The sequence below is a fragment of the Hoplias malabaricus genome, chromosome 6 (assembly GCF_029633855.1).
Source record: "Hoplias malabaricus isolate fHopMal1 chromosome 6, fHopMal1.hap1, whole genome shotgun sequence".
Taxonomy (NCBI): domain Eukaryota; kingdom Metazoa; phylum Chordata; class Actinopteri; order Characiformes; family Erythrinidae; genus Hoplias; species Hoplias malabaricus.
Window position 1 is genome coordinate 29,047,409 of NC_089805.1, and position 21,646 is coordinate 29,069,054.

The window sequence follows — 21,646 nt, forward strand, 5'->3', positions numbered from 1 at the left end:
TCCTTTATGCAGTCTGATCAGTTTTTCTTACAATGTCATCTTAGAGCTCGATTGTCACTTATTCATCTGTAGCTTCCGCACTTGCACTAAACAGACTGATTTCTCAGATATTATGACTTTTCACTATTTTAGGTTAAAAGTGAAGACTTGGCAGGGTTGTTGTGGTACCACATTCTTTCCATTTGATGATAATGTATTCTCTGGGATTATCAGAGATTTGGATAACTTTTTAATAACCCAACCCTGACCTCAACTTTGTCCCTGATTTGTTTGGAGATCTCCTTGGTCTTCATGGTATTTTGTTAGTGAGGCCTCTTGCTTAATGGCATTACAACCTCTGGGGCCTTTCAGAAAGGTGTGTACACTGACAGATTGTTTAACCTCCGCATGGGTCCGCATGATCTCTGCATTTCATGGCCAGTCAGCGTTCTGCAGGGTTTACACGTCACCATTTAGTACCTACTCGTCACGGTTGAAACCCGGAGTGAGCTGGGACTGAAAACCTACCCGGTTCCAGGGCCCAGGTACCAGATTTGGCCAGTGGAAAAGCATAAGAGCCATGTCGAGTCGAGTAGGTTCTATGCACAGGGCTTCATAGCACAGGGGGTGAATACATATGCACGTGTCAATTTTCAGTTTTTTTAATTTCCAATTTTTTTTTAAAAATATATTTCTCATTTCATCAACAGACTTTTGTGCAGATGCTTCACATACAATTCAGATTATTAAAACACACAAAGAAAAACATTTAAATACAGGTTGTAATGTAACAAAATAGGTCAAAAGCCGGGGGGGGGGTGAATACTTTTGCAAGGCACTGGATTGCTGAGTGTATCAAGTTTGTAATCTTATTATCATAAGGCTCAATAGTGGTGATTCAAAATAAGCTCCCTTCACTTCTGTCAAAAGAAAATCAGATGTTGTTTTAGAGGTCTGTGTTGTGGCTGACTGAAGATATGAAATTAAAAAAACAAAAACAAACAAACAAACAAAAAAAAACTTTTAAACCTTTTTAAACGTTTGTTTTCAGTGAGTAAGTGAAATAAAACCAAGTCAGTTAAAAGGGATGGGCATCCAGGGAAGCCAAACTGGTGTTTGTGACCAACAAATGCAGACAGATCTAACAAAACCATGTGATGGATTGTCAATTTGAGTGGGAAATAAGGACAAAACTTTTAAATATAGGCATAAAATACCAATTTATTACTTTGCACAATAACACGAATAGTCCCTGCAGGCTAAAAAAAAAAAAGAAAAAAGAAAAATAAAGAAAAGAAAAAAAAAAGAAAGAAAAGGTGGGGTTTTAACGTCACATAGCAATACACCAATAGATGTGGCACCCTGATATTAGAGGCCAGAGGAAGCCCTAATAAAACCAACAAGAGCGCCCTCTATTGCTATAAGACAAGTCACACAGCTCAGAACACTATAATACAGCACAAATGCTACACAAAAAATAAAATAAATTACAATGCACTTTTGTCCAATAACAAATCTTTATATATCAAAGAGGATTAAAAAAGATCATGCTCTCTTAATTTGAGGGGGTACAGAGAGAAAACTGGTAAAAAGGTTAAAAAGAGGTAATCTTTGTGTAATCCTGGAGCTTCTCGATGCTTGGACAGTGAGTAAAAAGGTGTCAATTTAACGGTGCCACAGCGCTGCATAAGAAAGTGCCTAGAGGGCCAAAAGCAAAGCAGTGAAGTGGCACCGTACTAATCAGAACAGAGGGGGTTACTGGGTCAGTCTTGGTGCTCCTGGACGAAAGAAAATTAATAAAAAAATAAAAATAAAAAATAAAAACACAAACAAACCCAAAAAACAAAACAAAAAAAAACACAAACAAACAAAAAACAAAACAAAAAACCCATACACAAAGTACCTCGTTTGAGTGGAAGCATTGGCCAAGACATGACTCAGCATCCCCTTCCAGCATCCAGCTTGTCCCTCAGGAGTTACTGACATATGTGAAGGAATTTTTAAAAAGAGACCAGTTAATATTGCTACCCTAAAAACAGTCTCAATTAATCCTTAAACATTTACAAAAAATTGATTTTTTTCCTCTTTCTGAGACAATAAATATACTCTAAAAGATTTAGAACAATACTCTGGCATGCAGGCGAGCAAAGTCTAAAATTTATAGTTCTCCATAGAGCCTAAAAGAGCTAGTCCACCGAATGCACATTCCCACTGATTGATACAAGCAAAAAAGTACAGAAACACAAACGTCAATAGGCTATCAGACCAACAGCCACATTAATGAAGAGTTATAGCTTTGCCTTGTTCATAATTTGGAATATATTGCTGTGCAATGAAAATATGGAATTAGAATCTGCCGTTTTACAACCAGTGTAGTGAACATTGAGACAACACACTGATCCAAATCTAGTAAGATGTTGGATTAGTATAAGAAGAAAAGTTGAGTAGAAAATTTGCCCAGTATATTTATCCAACTTATTGCAAGTGAAGCCTTGGCCACAGCCTTTTCATAAAGAGCCAGCAGTCATGCCCTGAACGGGAGCGCTCAAACTCATTTATAGCAAACCTGCTGCTTTACGGATGGTTTATTACAAAAGGGTTTTTTGCTGAGGCACCCCCCTGACAAGGCATGCATGCTGACACCCCCCCACCCCAAAACAGCATAACCCAAGGCATGGCTCGCCATAATTCAACTGCACCAAGCCAGATGTTTTCAGGTCCAGAGGCAGTGCTTATGCTTGTGTCTCTTAGCAAAATTGTATAATGTTCTTATTCTTACATTTTGAAAGAAAATACTACAAGTTTAGACTTTATATATAGATACACATTTTCAAACACAAACACGCACAACAGTGATAAAAACATAAGTATAAAATTCAAATAACTGCCAACTACGTAACCAGCTCTAATTTCCACCCTGAGCCATGATTGTCACTCATCCTTCCTTCTTGTAATCCCAACATTGCCACCAGTGGACAGAATTTCCCTAGAAAGTCACCATCAGACATGTGGGGGGCAGAAATAAAGTCAAATCAAAAATCTTTGCCACAATAACCCATTACCTCAATTACATTAAAAAAATAAAATAATGCACCAAAAGGAAGACCAACGAACCAAAGCACTTTGGGCCCCACAACCATGGCCAGAATGCTACAACATTTTCAGCTACAAACCCAGATTCACTCACACCATCAAAATGACTCCTGGATAAATTCATTATGCAACTGAGCTGCTGACGGTCTGATATTCATAATAGCAACAACATTAACAACGGTAGGAACAACATTGACTTTCTACACTAACAGTTAAGATAACCACAAAAATGTTTTTTTTTATATTAAATTCTTAAAATCTGATTTGAATCTTATGTAGAAATGCCAAAAAAATGTAAGGGAGAGTGCTGTAATTTTGCAAGCTTTGCCTTCCATTCACAATGCCAGTCTCTGATTGACTAGAGTCAAGTCCAAGACCATGTTAAGGCCACACCCCTACACTTTGTACATAACCATCCAATCAAGGACGTACATGTTTCCAACTTTGCCACAGGCAGAATGCCACCTGTACAAAGCCCTCATTGCCCTGGCCTGATGACCATCACTCAGCTAAGACCATGGGTAATGTTACTGCTACACACAACCACCAGCTTATGCAAGCCTTTAAAAAAATCATCTACTGAAACAGGCTTATATGGATGTAAATATTTTTATATATACATATATATAATATATATATCCATATACATGTGTGACTGTAAAGAAAAGGGAGAGGGAAAAAAAAACTGAGGCATTTACAGCAGTTAACTCCTTGACTTCCCTTTACAATTCAGTGGCCTGCCATGAAACAAACAAACACACACACACACACAGTTCTCTGCAAAATGGGAGAAGAGTAATGGGTATGGATACCCAAGTCACCTCGCTTGTAAAAGACTGAGCGGAGAGTTAAAACACAATTTAAAAAAAGGACAAAGAAGGGATGGGGGGAAAAAACACAACATTCTGAAATCATGCAAGATCCATCCCACCCAAAAAGACAATGTGACAAGTTTCAGCCAATACTGGCCTGAGGTAAAGGTAGACAGAGTCCAGCTTAGCCAGAGCTGTCCTGACGAAATGGTGCAGGTTTGCTCACACTCAGTGTATATTACAAATTTTTAAAAAAGGAAAGACATTCAAAACTGAAAAACAAATTCAAAAAATGGCTCAATTTTTTTTCCTCTGTGCCTTGGAGACCTGTGGTCTCTCAGTGCAGGATTGCTGGTGGGCGGTTCCTCGGAGGCTGACCAGTAGAACTGGACTTGGAGTCAGCCAGCTGGCTTTGAAACCGCTTTGGTGTTAATGAAGACATTAGACAGAGAGAGAAAGTGAAAGCATGATAGAAAGAGATAGAAAAAGACTAAGGGGTGAAGAGGGAGAGTAGAAGTGCATTCCTGCTGGTTGGAGTAGTCAGGCGAAGTACATGGTGTGCTGGGTGTCATAGTGAATTTGGACAGCCTTAGCCAGCGCTTGAGGGTCCCGGCCATTACTCTGGCCTGATACGTGACTGCCCTCCGCACTGCAGGATGAGGCAAAACAGGAGACAAGCACAGACACAGAGAGACAGATATTGAGTCAAACTTAAATCTAAATTACTCAATTCAGAACTTGACAAAAACAACTCAACGAAACTGAACAATGTTTAAATATGAGAAAAAAAAAATTCAATATTGTGGTGGGCGATAATATTGGTATTTTTTTTAATTCGATGAGACCTTTGTCATATAGCGACATTGTGACTTAAGCCCAGGTTTCTAATGCAGACGAATGAACGTGACTTGAGCTCAAGCTAGAGCTGGGGGATACATTGCAAATAGATAAATAAATAAAAAAATCTTATGTCTTGAAGAAATTACATTTAAATTTTTTCCTCAAGACACCTGTGATGACAATAAAACTGACTCGCTTTAGATAATTTCATATAAGATTAAAAATAATATTAAATTATTTATATAGACTGTTCGTGAAGACATTTTTTATTTTGAATATCTGTGATATTCAGTGTTGAGCAGATACGCTGAGCTGAGTTTACCTGACGTTTGCACTGTGGAACAGTTTTATCTAGGAAAATATCAGATTGGGACTCCATCTGCAGATATTCAATATTAAAAGTCACGATCAGGATCTGGGCAAAAAAACCTGATCTATTTCTTAGACTTACCATTGATAATTACAGCAAGATTATGCAGCATGTTCTTTTTGATGTTAAAAATAAACACTAACACTAATGACATATTTTGTTATGGTTTTCATAATATTGTATTTTATGGCCGAGATACGATTTTTTGTCATATCACCCAGCCCTAGTCAATATTTCACTGAACTCTTTCCTAGTGAGTTCTCAGTACCTGTCATGGTCTTTGTCCACCAAGTGGTAGCGTGCACGGAAGGCAACAAGCCGGGCATAGTAGGCTGGCGCAGGGATGGACACTGAACGTGTGCAGCGCACATATGTGTGGCACAACTGGTAGGTGAGTAGCTGCAACTCGTCTGCAGTGAAGCAGTTGTCGTCCCACAGCACATGGTAGTGTGAGGGACGACTGGTGCCCTACAGAAAGGAGTGGAAATAGAATTATGAACTGCTGGAAGAAAGTTAGATGTGTTAATGTCTGAATGAATAGCATGGAAGTGGATCTTACCTGGATGCCAGCATGACTGCACAGGTAGAAATCAAACTCTGAGGGATGTGTGATAGTGCTGTCCACTGTAGTGCCTGCTGGTACATTACCACTCTTCCCAACCTTCAGACAGAGGTTAAAAGTTGCAGAATATATGGGAATTAAAAATAAAAAAATAGATTCCTAACTGCTTTTTAAAATCAGGTTAGTATACTTATTTTATCCCAACTTACTCGCTCAGCTTTGTCTGAGCAGAAGAGTCGTGTGTGGTGGCGTTTTTGCACTACGATATAAGTAATCCCTGGTCTGTAGTCCTCCTCCAGACTGATGCAAGCTTTCCTGATGGCTATCAGCTCCGGCCATGCAACCTAGTCATAAATTGAGCACAACTGGATCATCAAAATATAAAAAATAAAATGTTTATTTTTTACATGAATATTCTACAAAATCTAACAGTCCCAGAGAATTAAACCATTTCTCCCCACATGGCTATTAGCGCAGGGAAGCGTGCATGTAAATAAAACTGTCTAAAAACTGTACAAGTTTTATTGAAAGCATTTAAGGTGAAATATCCGTCCAGCTCCTCAATTTTCTCTCATATTCATCCACACAGCCACCCCCACCCCCCAAAATCCAGCTCTTCACTTCTTTCTCTTATTTAAATCATTAGTTAATTCTCTCCCAAAAAAATCTGCTTATTTAATAACCATCACACTATGATAAACAATTGTTTCATATAATGAATTGTGTATTGATATTCTAACAAATAAAACATGAGATTCTGGCATCATGAAGTGGATACATGCCCTACTGTTCTCACCTGTTTCATCTGACCCTCTGACACACCTCCGCGGTAGTAGATGATGCGTGTGGGCTTGAAGCGGGTAGACTTGTAGAACTGAATGAGCAACTCCCGCACCATGTTGGTGAGGTCTTGGATGACTTCTTGGCTGTAGAGCTGCTCCTGGGACAGGTCCTGGCGTGAGGTCTGCACTCGCACCGTGGCACAGTAGCGACTGGGATGACCATCCATGCTGCCTACTACTGCTGCAATGGACGGTTTCTTCCCATCTCCTGCTGGAGGGTGAGTGACATCAGCTCCCAGGAAGATCACTGGCTGTTGAAATACAGAGGGCCTGGGATGGACCCAAAAGCACACATGATGGATGAATGGATGGATGGATAGATAAATAAATAAACAATCAAAAAAACATGAAATCTTTTACTTGTGTGACTAGCTTGTATATTTTGAGTACATCAACAACATATCTCCAAAATAGTAATTTTACAGGAGATGGAAATTTTTTTATTCAAAGTAATTTTGCAGCATTTATTTGTCCATTCATCATGACATTTTTACACAATGTGAAGGACAGCTGCTGTGTTCAAACGATGTAGCAAACTAATCCAGATGACATTAAAAGCAGCATAGGAAGTAGGCCTAAATTATGGTTGATCTAAGCTACAGGGAAGATTCTTTTTTGCAGCTCACATGCATATAACAGATCTAAGGTTTATAAGATATAACACAAAGTTGTTTTTTTTTTGGTCCTGGAGATATCTAACACCAACCCTAAATAACCAAACAATTCATAACTGTTACTAATAAAAGTCTCCAACCTTCCATTAGCATATAAATAATCTTTCAAATCTACTAAAATGATCATGCCTTAAAAACTAGTGTACATGATTAATTTAAGCACTTCATATTAACACAAAATATGTCATCTGAAAAACATAACACAGATAAACCTCACCTCTGATGTGGCACCAGAACATTGTTAATGCCACCTAGCTTGGCATTAATTTTGAGGCATAGGTTGGAGAGTGTCTGAGGAGAAGTCTTCACCACATTCTTCACTTGCACACATTGGGTAGCCATCCCCAGCAGAGTATCTCCAACACGCTTTACCTCCGCTATGGGCACAGAAGGGTCAGAATTGTTTAGCACATTTGTTTAGGTTTGGCTGAACCATTCTTCATGTGTCTCTAATGGCATAGCAAGTGATCAAAGATTAGTTGATCCAAAGCATTTTTTTTTGGCTTACCATAGACTGGAGTTTTCCCAGGCAAGATGACCACAATGAGTTGCAGGCCAACATAAGACATTTTAAGGTGCTTGAACATGGGCTCAACACTGTCAGCTCCCTGTGCATATTTGCAGAAGCAGGGTTGGCCCTGAATTGGCATGCCTGCATCCTTAGATATCTTCCTCAACTGGTCTGTGAAACTCCTGGAGGAGGACATACAACAGGCATAAGATACTGGGCAATTTTCTCACTTATTCTTACTACATTTTATTAATCCTTAAAATAGCCTGAAACCGTGGTTCTCAAATTTTTTAGACCAAGTGCCACCTATTTTCAAACCTAAACCTAAATAAATACAAGATTAAAAGACCAAATTGATATCTTTGTGTTGTCTTAAAGGGCTAAACAGCATTGAAAAATATTTAAAATATATAAATAAAAACTGTCCGACATATACTCACTTAAGCAAGTCTTCTCTGCACTGTTTCTGAGGGGCAAAGCAGGCCACAGCCCAAACCTTGATTTCGATGCCTGCATAAAACTGCTTCCCCCTCATGTCCCACACGCCCTGGTTGGGCGTAGCCACTGTCTTGTTCTGTGGAGAGAGTCCCTACACTCTTAGTGAACCCCTTGACCTCTCCACAGGCCACATACATTACTCAAACCCCACTATAAACCAGCCCTCCCAAAACCATTGACTTCAGACCTAGGCAGATAAAATACAGCATGCATAAATCAGCATCAAGAAACCAAGAAAACAATATTAGGAATAAGAGAATAAAGAACAATAAAGAATGGCCTGGCCATTATACTCTTAAACAAGCAGAAAGAAAATGCGTGTTGACTCAAACACAAAAGCAACAATCTGAGACAAAGTTGACTTGAGCAACTCCAGTGTTCAGGAAATTAAGTGTTCAATGAACTTTAATTTGTGAAATCAGAATTTCTCATATTTGGTTAGATTCCAATATACAAAACAGTTCAGATATAGACTGGAGATGATCAGACAGTAGAAAAGGAAGGAGGTTAGCACAAAAATGCATTTAGACAAATTTTTAAAAGCATTAATTAGGAGCAAATAAAATGTTTCTAGTTTTAAGAGTACACAAAGTAATATTCCCAACAGGCAGTTTAGTTTATATTGGTTCATTAATATACATGACCCCCCCCCTCAGCACAACAAGCAAGGAATAGTGAATACAGTTAGTTAAAGTGACCCTGTGGAATTCAACAAAAACGAAAGACTGCTTTTCTCTTTACATTGTGAAACAAACTAAAAAAAGAATTAAAACAAAATGAGGTTACGTTGTAAAAATGTCCTGACAGCAACGGCCCAAATTTCAAGTTTAAACAGCATTTTTCAGCCTACACTTCTATTCATCAATGAAAATTAACACTTCATATAGTTTGTCAATTTTCAAAGTAGGATAGTATACACTGAATAAAAGCTCCTGTTCCCTTCATTAATATTCTTCTTTTTTCCATTAACATTTTTAGTTATATTTTCTGCATCAATTTTATTTTTGAGCTGTTTTATCTGGATAATTAGGCCTACAGAGTTTCTCCTTGGGCAAACAGAAAAGCAGTCTTTAAAAAAGTTTACACATTCATGAGGAAGATAAGACTCTACTGGCCAGGAAAGTCTGGCTCTTAAAAATACCTCCAGAATGTAAATATTCAAAAGGTGAACAAGTAGAATGTATAGAATCTAGATTAATTCTTTACATCATTTAAAAAGCATTAAGTGGAAACCAATTGAAGACTAATTCAAAGTAATTCAACTGGATACAGCCTGAAAACCAAAGCAAAAACGTATCAATACCATCTGAGCACATCACTGACTAATCACTGATTAGAAAACACAGAGTCTGATCATCCTCCCCTTGGTTAGTCCATTCACTCAAACAAAATTCACAAACACAGGCACACACACATAAGCCCACCCATGTTTCCGACCCACCCGTACTCACCCTGCACCCGTGCCCCAGTACTCACCCTGCCACAGTCCCTCCCAGTGTCTGTACTCACCCGGCCCCCATACTGCAGCATGGGCGCTGGGAGGACCCGCCCCGTCACTTCTGTCATGTCATTGTGCACCACAATGCCAAACTCTTTCAGGTAAGGGTCAGGCCCCCCTACCATGCTGTTGCTTTTGACCTGGAAGAAAGGAGTTATTTTATTTGTACACCATAATGCCCAAGTCAAGGCACATTGCCAAGTTACGTCATTTTATTTTTGGACTGTTTCGGCAGCACAAAGGATATAAGAGGTAAAGTGACTGTTTCTAGGCAACCAGGCAGTTTTTGCAGACACTAATGAGTAAAATTCCAGGGCCTTAGATTTGTTTCAAATGAAAAGTGTGTTCCAAATATAAAGTGTGCTACAAATAAAACATTATTAATATTATTATTATTATTTAGAGGTCCAAGCACAGAAGGTGCTGGAGCCCTATTGTTTTTGTTCTGTTTTTCCTTCTTTTTCTCAGATGAAATGTGATGGGCAGCCTGAACCATAAGGCCTACAGACTTGATATTTGAATAAAAGGTATGCGCTCGAGCTCAGCCCAAAGTAGCGCTCAAGCTCAGACCAAACGGAGAAAGCTTTGAGGTCCATATCTCCTACCTTGTGTGACGTAGAGACAAAATTCTTTTATTCCCCCTCATTCCTCAGGTCAGACCCTACAAAAAAGCCTCAAGAACTATAAGCTCCACCTACTTAGATTTTGAGCTAATTTGCAAAATCAAATTCCTGGATATTTACCCAATATGATGATACCACATATGTCCACATTCAGTTAGAATCCAGTGAGAAGTTGGTGTTCAAATATGTGGGTTTAATCTCACCAATGCATTCAAATTACACTGTCTGTTACGGCAGAATACCCATGACCCCTTCCTTCTCTTCTCCTACACACAGACTGAGGCCCACAGTCACCTCTCCTCTCTCCCTCCTCTACAATGAGTTATAAAAAGGTCCAGACCACACATACTCAGACATGTTGCTTTTACACCAAATCAAGCATAACATTATGGCCACCTACTTGTTTCTACACTCACTGTTCATACTCCCAGCTCCATTGTCAACAGGTGTGCTTTGTAGTTCTACAATTAAAGACTCCAGAGTGAAGTATACACACAGTACCCACCAATATTGCAATAGCATGTAAGGCCTCATATTTTGAAGTGTGAGTAAAATTTCGTTCTATAATTACAGAGAGGAGTCCACCACCATACTTTCATTGCTCCCTATCACTCTGTTCTTCAAATGGTCAGGACACCCACACAGCAGGTATGATTTAGGCATCGCAAGCTAAATAAATTCAAGTCTGCTTTTGGCTAGCTCAAGTGTGTGCCTGTGTAGCAGTAGTGATCACGTTGGAACAACTGACAGCTGAGCATTCCAGGGGCATACACATTCACATGTCCCACTCTGCCAGAATCAGACTGTACCATTCAGGAAAACAAAAAAAAAAAAAAGTGTGAAATGGCAATATGATAAGTAATGCATGAAAAATGTCATAGCAAATCACAGCAACGTTTAAATTGCTTAAATACATGACATTCTATGTTTTATTACAAAAGTCTACACGAGGCAATACTATTAATATTAACAGCCCTCAAAATAGCCCTATTATTGCTAAACCCTTAGAAACACACTAACCACCACCCACCAATCCCACGCCCGACGGCGTGGACAGTGAGTTGACACTGGTTTTAAAGTCTCCAGCAGCACTGCCGTGTCTGATGCACACAAGAGCGCAACACACATTGACATATCATCACAATGTCAGTTTCACTACAGTGCTGAGAATGATCCACCACCCAAATCACATCTGTTCTCTGGGCTCCTGAACACTGAGGTGAGAATCCAGGGTAAAACTCCAGAGTGAGTTCTGCACACATTCACCTTTCTGAAGACCAGAATCCCCCCCCACTCACAATCTAGCTCCACAGAGACAGCAGAACACCAAAGACCACCTTTAAAAACACTATACAAAACTACGCTAAAGAGTGAATTCCGTCTCAAGATGGGTCGTGTTGTGACACATTGGACGTCTTTGAGAAAATATTGTGCTTGGACCCTGTGATTTGCTGCTTGCAGCTATATATTTTAGTATTATTAATACCTGCTGATGTATTTCCACAGTTTTGCATTTAAAACCATCCCCTTCATTTTGGTTGTAATTCTGGTCATATAATACCTTCAAATCTGCTTAAGTTATATCATTGCTCCTCATAACTGAATCATCACTGAGTGACCATTTTTTGAAAAACATTACTACTTTGGAATGGATAAAGACTATTTTCAGCTTTGAAGAAACATGTTGGCTTTTCAAAATAAGCAGCAAGTGTTTTCTTCATGTTACTTTCCCTTTAACTCACTGGAGTCTGTGCGTCAAAACACGCAACTCAGCGAGTTTGTCCTAGAAACATAAGCATACTCCCAGAATCCTTAACGGGTCTAGTTTTCAAATATATGGAGGTTGAAAAGAAATGTATTTTTACCTGTTTGTTATAGAATGATAAGTAACAAGAGTCATGTCTCTCTCTGAGACTCAGACCGTGACCCTTGTGTAACCAACACCCATGTCTACAAAGTTCAGAGCTCTAAAGAAAACTTCAAAGTGTTCACAATATGTTTTTTCAATATATATCAGCTCCTTTGAAAATAGTTTTTTGGGAAGTCCATGTTTAGAATGAATTTAAACAAAAAACAGATGAATGACATTTATAATACATATTTCTCTCACATTATTGTTGCTGGGTTTGTGCTAAATATTAGTAGGTGTAGCTTTTTGAGAACAAACTTTTTTCATGTAGGTGAAATTTGTTAAAATATAAAAGGCATGTCAGATCACCTCAGACATGGCTGAAAGGCCTCAGACGCCAGGGTGGGGGTAAAGTGTTTCATTAGAGCAATAATGAAGGTGAAGCAATGTCAATTTAATTTGCTGGTGGCTCACTCACCAGCCTGCTGATCTCCTCCTGGCGGTCTGGAGCTGAACGAGCTGTGGCTTTTATCATGGTAGAAGTCTGGTTATCAGTCAGCTTCTTAATACAGCGTTGGCCTGCCACAATGTTACAAACCTATGTGGGAATGTAACACAAATTTAAGAATCTCAGTGGTAAACAGAATAATTTCTGTTGGTACACATATTGGGGAGCATGTGTTTTTACGAATTAAGTTGTCACAATAGAGGTTGGACAAGGTGGCTCACCTCCAAAGGCAGGTAAGTGTGCTTTTGTTCCTGCCCCACCTGAAGGCAGGGTAGGTGGGGGTATTTCAGCTGAAGACTGTATTTCTGTTTGAAGTATTGAGCTACAGTGCATTCCATAGCCTGTCCATTTTCTAGCTGCAAGGGAAAACTGTCAAAAAAAGGATTTATTTTACATTAAATAGATTATTATAATACAGAACGTATTGCAATACATTAATGAAACTAAATACATGGTACTCACACAACACTGAATTCATTCATTCATTATCTGTAACCGCTTATCCAGTTCAGGGTCGTGGGTCCAGAGCCTACCTGGGGGCGCCATTCACTCACACACACACCCACACCTATGGACACTTTTGATTCGCCAATCCACCTACCAACCTGTTTTTTGGACTGTGGGAGGAAACCGGAGCACCCAGAGGAAACCCACGCGGACAAGGGGAGAACACAACAAAAAAAAAAAAATAAACACAGACAGTCACCCGGAGCGGGAATCAAACCCACCATCTCCAGGTCCCTGGAGCTGTGGGACTGTGACACTACCTGCTGCGCCACTGTGCCGCCCTATAACACTAAATTATTTAAAAATATATAATTGTTTTTTTTTTTTTTGGGGGGGGGGGGGGGGGGTCGGTTTGTTTTAGACTTGTTAGAGACACTTACGTCTGGTGGCTGGCTGGGCGGCGCGTGACATTGCACACACGGTACTTCCTCTTCATCTGACCACAGTGTGTGACCTCCACTTTTAGCCCTGCACACAGAAACAGCAAACATTTCAAAAGCAGCACAGGCAAAAATCTCCTCCGCTGTCTGGATAAAAATAAATAAATAAACATTTCTTATACTGTGGAAGGCCTAAACTGCCAACTCACCTCGGATCTCCTTGGTGAACTTAACACGTTGTGAATCTGTCAGGGGTTTGGTCTGTTCGTTGATGTTTTGTATGTCTAAAACTTCACACATGAACTCAATCACAGGCTGGGCACGATAAAATGCAGTGGCTGAAACTGAAGGATGGAGAAGCAAAAGATAAATATTTAAATTTAAATTATATTTTAACCATAATATAGTGTGTGTGTGTTTTAACATCAACACTGTAGGCAATTTTTACAATTAAACACAGACTAGCGATTCTTACGTTTGCTAACAGAATTATTACAGACCCTCGCAAAGACATTACCATCAATATTGAGCATCATGTTCCACATGGCTGGACGGACAGATTGATGGAACCCAAACCACACTTCCCGCCCTCCTCCCAGTGGGTGGTAGTAACCTTCAGGGGGTGAGAAGAATGAGCGGCCAACTGGAGTGTACCTGTACAGATTAACAGTATTCAGATAAAAATTACCACAAATTTCACAAGACATATAAAGGAGTGTCCCTTAAACAGCTAATGAACATTGCTGTACCGTTAATATGCGTCCATGTACACCAAAGGGAAAATATATTTTGTAAAATGCAACAGCAGAAAGAATAAAAAGAAAGAAAAGAAAACAAAAGAAAAAGGACAATTTGTGTGTAGTTAACACACTCGCCTCATAGAAGGAAGATGGCGTGTAATGACATCCAGGGCCTGGACAGAGTCCTCAGGGACCTCATTCAGGTGACCAGACAGGGCCTCCAGGAGCATCTGCAAACTGACCACTGACACCCACTGCAGAGACACCTTAAAGGTCTGGTCTTTCCCCTCACCAGGCAAAGTCACTTCCAGATCCACCTGAAACATAAAAAGATTAGCAAGACACAGATGGTAATGTTTGTTACAGTTGAAAAATGTCACACCCTGTGCTTTCTCCAAAGATAATTAAAAGTAAAAGCAGCAATCAAGTGATGCCATTTAATATTTAATTGTCTAAATAATCAAAACTGCCTCAAATATTAGTGGAATGTCAGCTTACCCTGTCTCTCCCAATAGGCAATGGGTGAGCTGTGTACATGTTCCTCTTCCCATCATAACCAGGTTGTCGATCCCCGAAGATCTGCATCTTGAAGTGTCTCACCATTGTGTCCACGACCTCTCTGTGTATGGTTAAACATGTAAAAAAATGTGTATATAAATAAATAAAAAAAAAACAAAAAAAAAAAACCCCAAAAAAAACCACCAATATCCCAAATCTAATAGCATCATAATCAACCTCCAACTTGTTTCATGTTACCTGTTCACCCTTCGGGGACGTTTCTCTGGCTTAATTTCAATGTCATAGTGGTAGACATCAATCTTGGGGATTTGCACCTGGAAGTGATTGGCCAGCAGGCGAATTGGCTTCCCCACAGTACCCAAGCCAGGCCGGCGTGGGGGCTGAAAAAGGGAGGTAGGAGCAGGCGGGCCTGTAGAAACCAGCACATGTGCGCACACAGAGAATTACTGAATAAATAACTGGGGGGAAAAAAAGCAGTTAATGTAAATAAATCAATGAATTAAAAAAAGAACAAATTTATTTAGTCTTATTTCTCATGCAGTCATTCCAATTTATGAGCGCTGCAGTAAAAAAATACCTTTAATGCACTGTAAAAGAAAAAATTTCAATGACTGGTATGCTATATCAGAGCAATCTGTGTGATATTAGTGATATAATAGCCCCAGTGATTAATGTCTGTCTAAATTATGCACTACTCATGCATAGCAGGGTTACTAATATCTTTTCATATTTACTGAACTTGTAGTTCTGGGAATACAGCCTGTAACTCAGAATTAGTTAATAATGCCATGCAATTAAACCGATGATCAAGGCCTTGCCCAACAAAAATGGCAAAACATGGAACACTGACCTTCAATTAACAGTACCCCAGCCAGAGGCACTTGCCCCCACTTCACTCAAAACATATGTACACAACTGAGACAAAAGGCAGCACAGCAGAGATATACAAAAGCAGCAGGGCCATATGGGGTTATTAAGTTTAATCTCAGTCTCCTTAAAGTACAAAGATCATAGAGACAACATTAAATTGAAGTCTTCCTCTTGTTTCAAAACTGAATTATTCTTAGTCACAAAGTGCCATACAGTGGCGGTGATCTTATTTTTACAAAAGGACTAAATTCTGACAACACTTTAAATTCTACTTAGTTTAAGGACTTTTTAACTTAATAACATCATCTTTGAAACAAATACCAAAGCATTATATAGGAACCCAGCTAGACTCAAATGAACTTAAATAATTATCATTGGGGAAATTGCTCAGAATATTCAAATAGAACAATGCAAAGTATTGAACAATATATCAAACTATCTTGAGGGGGTGGACTCTGGGGGCTTCATTGAGTCCAGGTTTCTCATGCTCCAGTTAGCATGAGAACCATTGATAGGGTTACAGGGTGCCTCCATGCCCGCGTCCTGCTCCTGAACAGCTACCCCCATACAGGACAGTCCTCCAAGGCTCTCTGAGCATTACAGAAGTAAAAGGGGCAAGATGTGGTTGGCATGGCCAGAAAGAAATACCCCCACTCCCTTCTGAATCACCAGCAATAAGCTGACTTTTGAATGGCCAATCCACCTAGAAGTATGAGTTTGTGAAATGTGGGAAGAAAACTGAGCACTGGGAAGAAACCCACACAGACACACAAAACACACCAGCAAACTCTTGGCAAGACATTCTGATGTGGTATTTTTACCCCTTTCCTGGCACATGTAAACTACACTGTTCCATATATCACCTTTTTCTATACTCATAAAACAAGAGGACAAAGCCTGTACTTTTGACAGAAATTCTCAGCATGACTTTTCACACGTCTGGTCTGGAACAAGTTATGAGGATTGTTCAGCGATTCCTGAGGGTTAATATGTCTGAGAAGGCAAATCACCCACATGTGTTACATAAGCAGAAAGTAATCTGTACTATGTAGCACAGTGAGAGAAGACAAGGAACATGGAGTTCATCCTGCCCACCAACTATACTCTCTAAATCGTCCAGGCTCAAGTAGCTGTGCCATCACCAGGGATTGAAGCTGTGATATCCTTATGACAGGGCCAAACCACTGCTACTCAAGCCCTAGCAATTATTTTGCCTTTCAGAATATTAAAAGATATTATTAAGGATAATATTAAGGATAGAATATTTCACTTCTTGGTTCTACACCACCATTTTGCCAAAACGTACGGTGTCTCAATTCTTGTTGGGAAAGATGAGTAGGGCAAAGTGTTAAGGCTATACAGCTCTTGAGAAATCTCCCTTTTTTTTTATTTAAAAAAAAAAAAAAAAAAACAAAACACCAAATGTAGTGTTATGTTTGCCTTGAGAATCACCAGTAATATGGCTGCAAGAAACCACAAATGTCAGTATTTTCTTATTAAAAACTACAATAACCATTGTATTGTCTTAGTTTAACAAATCATGACCCTTTATTTCATAAGCATAAAATAGCACTAATTCTCTGATTCTCAGTAGTTAGCAAGTAAATTTACACTATAAACTGGGAAACAATTACATACTGGTACCTGACAGCATGCAACATTTAAGGAGGAACTGGAAGGTTTGAACAGAAACCGCAGCCAAAAACATGAATTTAGTTTCATATCACAGAAGATTAAGGAGTGGGTGATAGTACATGATTGTCAAACTCTTCTGAAGTTATGAGGCCCTAAATTGAAAATAATGTCCATCAGCACTGCACTGATATCAGGGCAATTTCTAAGCAACTACAAAAGTTACCATGAGCAACTGTATAAACAGTATGCAAATATAATAAGTTTGGGACACCACAAACACTAGCATATATTGTTCTATAAGGACAGCCAAATTATGTCCCAGGTCAAAAAATATTTTGCACCAAAAGGTTCAAATGAAACTAAAGACAAAATAAAAACACTATAAACAGTGGGCTTGATCACCATAACCTGAAAGACATTTGTGCAATATAGAAGCCCCTACTCCAAGACCAGCATAAAAACAGTTAGACTAAATTTACTTGAGACTTTTGTTAACTGAAAGTACCCAAAAAGTGCCAGTGTGTTCACCCCACATGTGAATTTCAGGTTTGGGGAGTGTGTGTGTGTGGGGGGGGGGGGGGGGGGGGGGGTATGCATAATTATTGGCCAATGTACCTGTAGCAAAACAAGAATTACCTATGAAAAGTTAATTCATACATACCTTTATTTGGTTATTAACTTAAATATTTACCCTGGTTTTACTTTTTGAAAAGAGTTCTATCTAAGCTGCCACCATGTTCTGAGGAAGCACTGTCAACTACTTGGGTTCTCTAACTGTATCAGGACTGTTTTCCCCCCTCAGCCATTGTCTGACAACCCAAAAGGTCAAGATGAAAATAAAGTTTTTGCAGCTTAGTGTCCATGTACACACTGGAGAGTAAATTGCACAAACCTAATTTCTAAAAAGTTGGTATGCTGTGCAAAATAAATTCAGGATGCAATAATGTGCAAATCATTTAAACATTATATTTTATTGAAAATATTACAAAGACAAAATTTCAAAGGTTGAACCTGAGAAATTTTCTTTTATATATATTTGCCCATTTTATTGGATGTCAAACATGTTCCAAAAAAGTTGGAACAGGGGCATGTTTACTACTGCATTGCCTCCTCTCTGCTTTTAAAACACTGAGTAAACATATGGGAACTGAGAATGCTAACTGCTCCTTCACAGATTTGCAACTCAACAATGTGCGCTTCCCCCCCCAATACCATCACAGACACTAGCCCCAACCCCACACACCATTACATCTAAAAGACTCAGCCTCTCCGAGATGCTCTTCCTGAACCCTACTGCAAATTAACCTAACTAATATTTTTGTATAATTACATAAATATACCAGTCTTTTTTTTTGCAACTATTAAATAAAAAAATAAGCTTATTGTTGCTGTCCAATTAAAAGCATGTATCTCTGAAAATAGTAATTTTACAACAGAAGGAAAAAACGTTTTTAACTTTCAAAGGAAGTGAATGTAAAAATACTGTATTAAGTAATCTTGGACCATTTCTATTGGTCCATTCATCATAATTTTCACACGGTGTGAAGGACAGCTGCTGTGTAGAAAATTATAATTCGCCAAAATGGACATATAAGTTTTAATCTGACAGTGACGATTTATTTTTCACAAACTTTTTTGCAAATCATTGCACTTCGTTCATAAACTACACTGGAGAGGGTGTTAATATATTACAGAGGGAATATGTCAGCTTAATGCGCCTAGACATAAAAACAAACAACAAATCACCAGGTAATTTTCAGTAAATTCATAGGCGAACGTATGGTCTAGTTCACAACACTGATGTTGTGCTGCTCTGACAAACACAGACCCTCGTCCATTTTAGACGGTTTCACATAAACAAGCGATTTCCGCGTCTTTCCCCTCTCTTCGTTAGCGCCAGGCTTCGATCGCTCAAAGTTCAGTTACATTACTCCGCTTAAATCTTTTAGTGGAATTACAACATTAAATCGAGAACGGGGTGTCTTTTTGTTCGCGTGGAGATGTGCGCGCTAGTCTCCCATTGAGATCCCGTAGTCTTTAAAAGGCGTCGACATTAATAAAGTGGACGGAGACGGTCCCCTGTGGAAGTGGCGCTGAAACCTCGGGAAAACCCAACTGTCGACAATGAAAAGGAAAACAAACCCCTGCTGAGTCGAACCCCCCCCACCCCACCCCTCCTCCCGTACTAACACTACATTACCCCACTGGCCACACTGACCATGTGCTTGGTACAAAGTCAGTACTAACGAATATCATGTCCTGGACATCTTAAAATGTTACGAGCTATATTTGTATTGTCTTGTGTGTCAATTACACGAGTGAAAGCGTAAGGAAAGCATTTCGTTCGTATGCACTTCACTGGCTAAGTCACAAACAAACAACACGCGAGTAAACGCCTCCGTGTGAACAACGCGACCAGGAAGAAAAGGTCTTCCTCGGTTAAATCCCCTCATCGTAAGACAATACAAAACAGTGGCTCGGGTGCTTCTGATTTAAATAAAACGACACGTCTTAAATACAGTTATAGCCCTATGAGCCACAGAGTTCAATTACAGCGCAATTTAATGTGGAATTGATTAAGCAGTAGCGAATCAGAAACCAACTTCAGCCTCGTCCTCACAAAGCAGTGCTGCCTTCCGCGCCGCTGAGTGGAGCTGCGTTACCGCGGCTGCTCTCAACAAATAACCGCCCAACACACACTTGTTGGTCACTGGGGTTTAGTATTAATGTTATGCGTCCGTTCATTTGAGCGAGTAAGCGACGTTGGTGTGATTTCGGCGAGTACAGGCGGTCCGTCTGCGTGTTTGTTTTCGTGTCCGTGGCCGAGGCCTGCTGCTAAGAGAGAGCCGCAAACCGCGGCCCCCAGTGACGAGGTTCGCCGGCCTGCCCGCACTGTCACTCGGCTTCTTTATTTCACCGCTTACCGGGTCCGAGCGCTTCCATGGCCGAGGGCTCTCTCTCCGTCTCTGTCCCGGCCTGGCGGCTCCGTACCGACACTGAGATTGGGGGCGGTATCTCGAAGCTTAAGGTGGCTAATTTAAGAAATGGAAATGGATGCGTCGCTAGTTCGCGGACCTAGCTCAGGCTCTGCTGCGTTGTGTGATTTAAAAGCGGATCCGTGGGATTTGTAACTGCGCATGCGCGGGGACAAAGGGTGCCTTATAACGCCCATGCGTGCTAATGGCAAACGGGTTCCTCATAAATATTTCTATCCGTGGAAAATCCTAAAGCTCAAATGTACAAGAGTAAAATGCATAAAGCGGACTGACATGTCTTTTATATGTAGGCTAAGTCACATGGTTAAAGACAAAGCCTTAGGTTAAACCCACTGCAGTACACTCATCTGTTGCATGTAGACATGATATTCACACTCCCGCCATCAGTGAGATGTTACAGGAGAAATCAAGAATACTGGACACAGGAACAATTTTCCTGCGCAGGTCAGCAGACGTCCAACAGTACATATTAAAAACTACATATATTACATAAAAAAAATAACATCACTGGGTGTTTGGGACACTAAACAAAAGGGTTATATGCGTCGAAGACATGGCAACACCAGGGGTGTATTCCACAAATCAGGATTTCTCATTTAGCTTGCCCAAAGTTGAGGACTGTCCAATAGGAATGTCCCTCTTTTTCTATTGTATGGGCTTGATTTGGGCTTAAGTTATCTAGTTAAACGGAGAAATCCTGCTTTGTCGGATACCCCCTGGTTCCTGACTCCAATAGTGTAAGGAAATTTTTCTGTACAGCAGACTACTCTAATGGCTTTGTTTACCAACGACTGAATTAGGATTCTATTTTTTTAAAAAAAGAAGAGACTCTGTTTTGTGGTAATATATATTTTCGATTTGAAGTCTTTAAAAACATAATTGTTTGACATTAAAATATCAATATCTTAGAATGATTTTTTTGTGGTTTGTGGAAGAATTATGCCACTGAAACTGTAATTTGAACAGTGACTCTAGAATAGGCTTTTCAGTCATTGAGAGTGAATTATCAGATGCTCTTTTTCAGTGGTGAGAGCCTGAATCTCAAATGACTCCATATAGAGCCTGATATGGAATAACGGCCCCTACACAGTTCTTCCATGTAATACAAAAACAGTGCATATCCAGCTATATGTCACATAACTCATTGTCTAAGATTTAAGGGTAGCTCCACAGCGCCCTATAGAGGGAGTGTAGAGTGATTTGAGACATGGCTGGTGTTTTAATGGAGTGGGTATTGTGTACTCGGTGGTGTACTATTGAAAGTCAAGGCGCCCTTCTCAGTTTAAAGTTCCGTCCTATCAGCTCGCTGTGTTAGGCGCATAGTAACGGCTCAGCCAATC

General features: G+C 39.8%; 1 protein-coding gene across 3 annotated transcripts; it reads right to left on the reverse strand.

The window, feature by feature from the left end:
* Positions 1-1,187: 1,187 nt before the first annotated feature.
* Positions 1,188-20,416, reverse strand: ago4 (argonaute RISC component 4). Of its 3 annotated transcripts, none has more exons than XM_066674321.1 (18): positions 20,235-20,416; positions 15,043-15,214; positions 14,785-14,905; positions 14,422-14,603; positions 14,064-14,200; positions 13,756-13,890; positions 13,547-13,634; positions 12,881-13,028; positions 12,630-12,749; positions 9,691-9,819; positions 8,124-8,257; positions 7,681-7,865; positions 7,390-7,549; positions 6,453-6,768; positions 5,866-6,000; positions 5,654-5,755; positions 5,363-5,562; positions 1,188-4,533 (listed from the first exon to the last, which is right to left on the reverse strand). In XM_066674321.1, exons 1-18 carry the CDS (start codon positions 20,251-20,253, stop codon positions 4,425-4,427), a joined length of 2,592 nt encoding a protein of 863 aa, XP_066530418.1. In that variant the 5' UTR covers positions 20,254-20,416; the 3' UTR covers positions 1,188-4,424. The 3 variants fall into 3 exon arrangements, with proteins under 3 accessions (XP_066530418.1, XP_066530417.1, XP_066530416.1); XM_066674320.1 differs by having other exon boundaries at positions 8,124-8,272; XM_066674319.1 differs by having other exon boundaries at positions 9,658-9,819.
* Between the last annotated feature and the right edge of the window lie 1,230 nt (positions 20,417-21,646).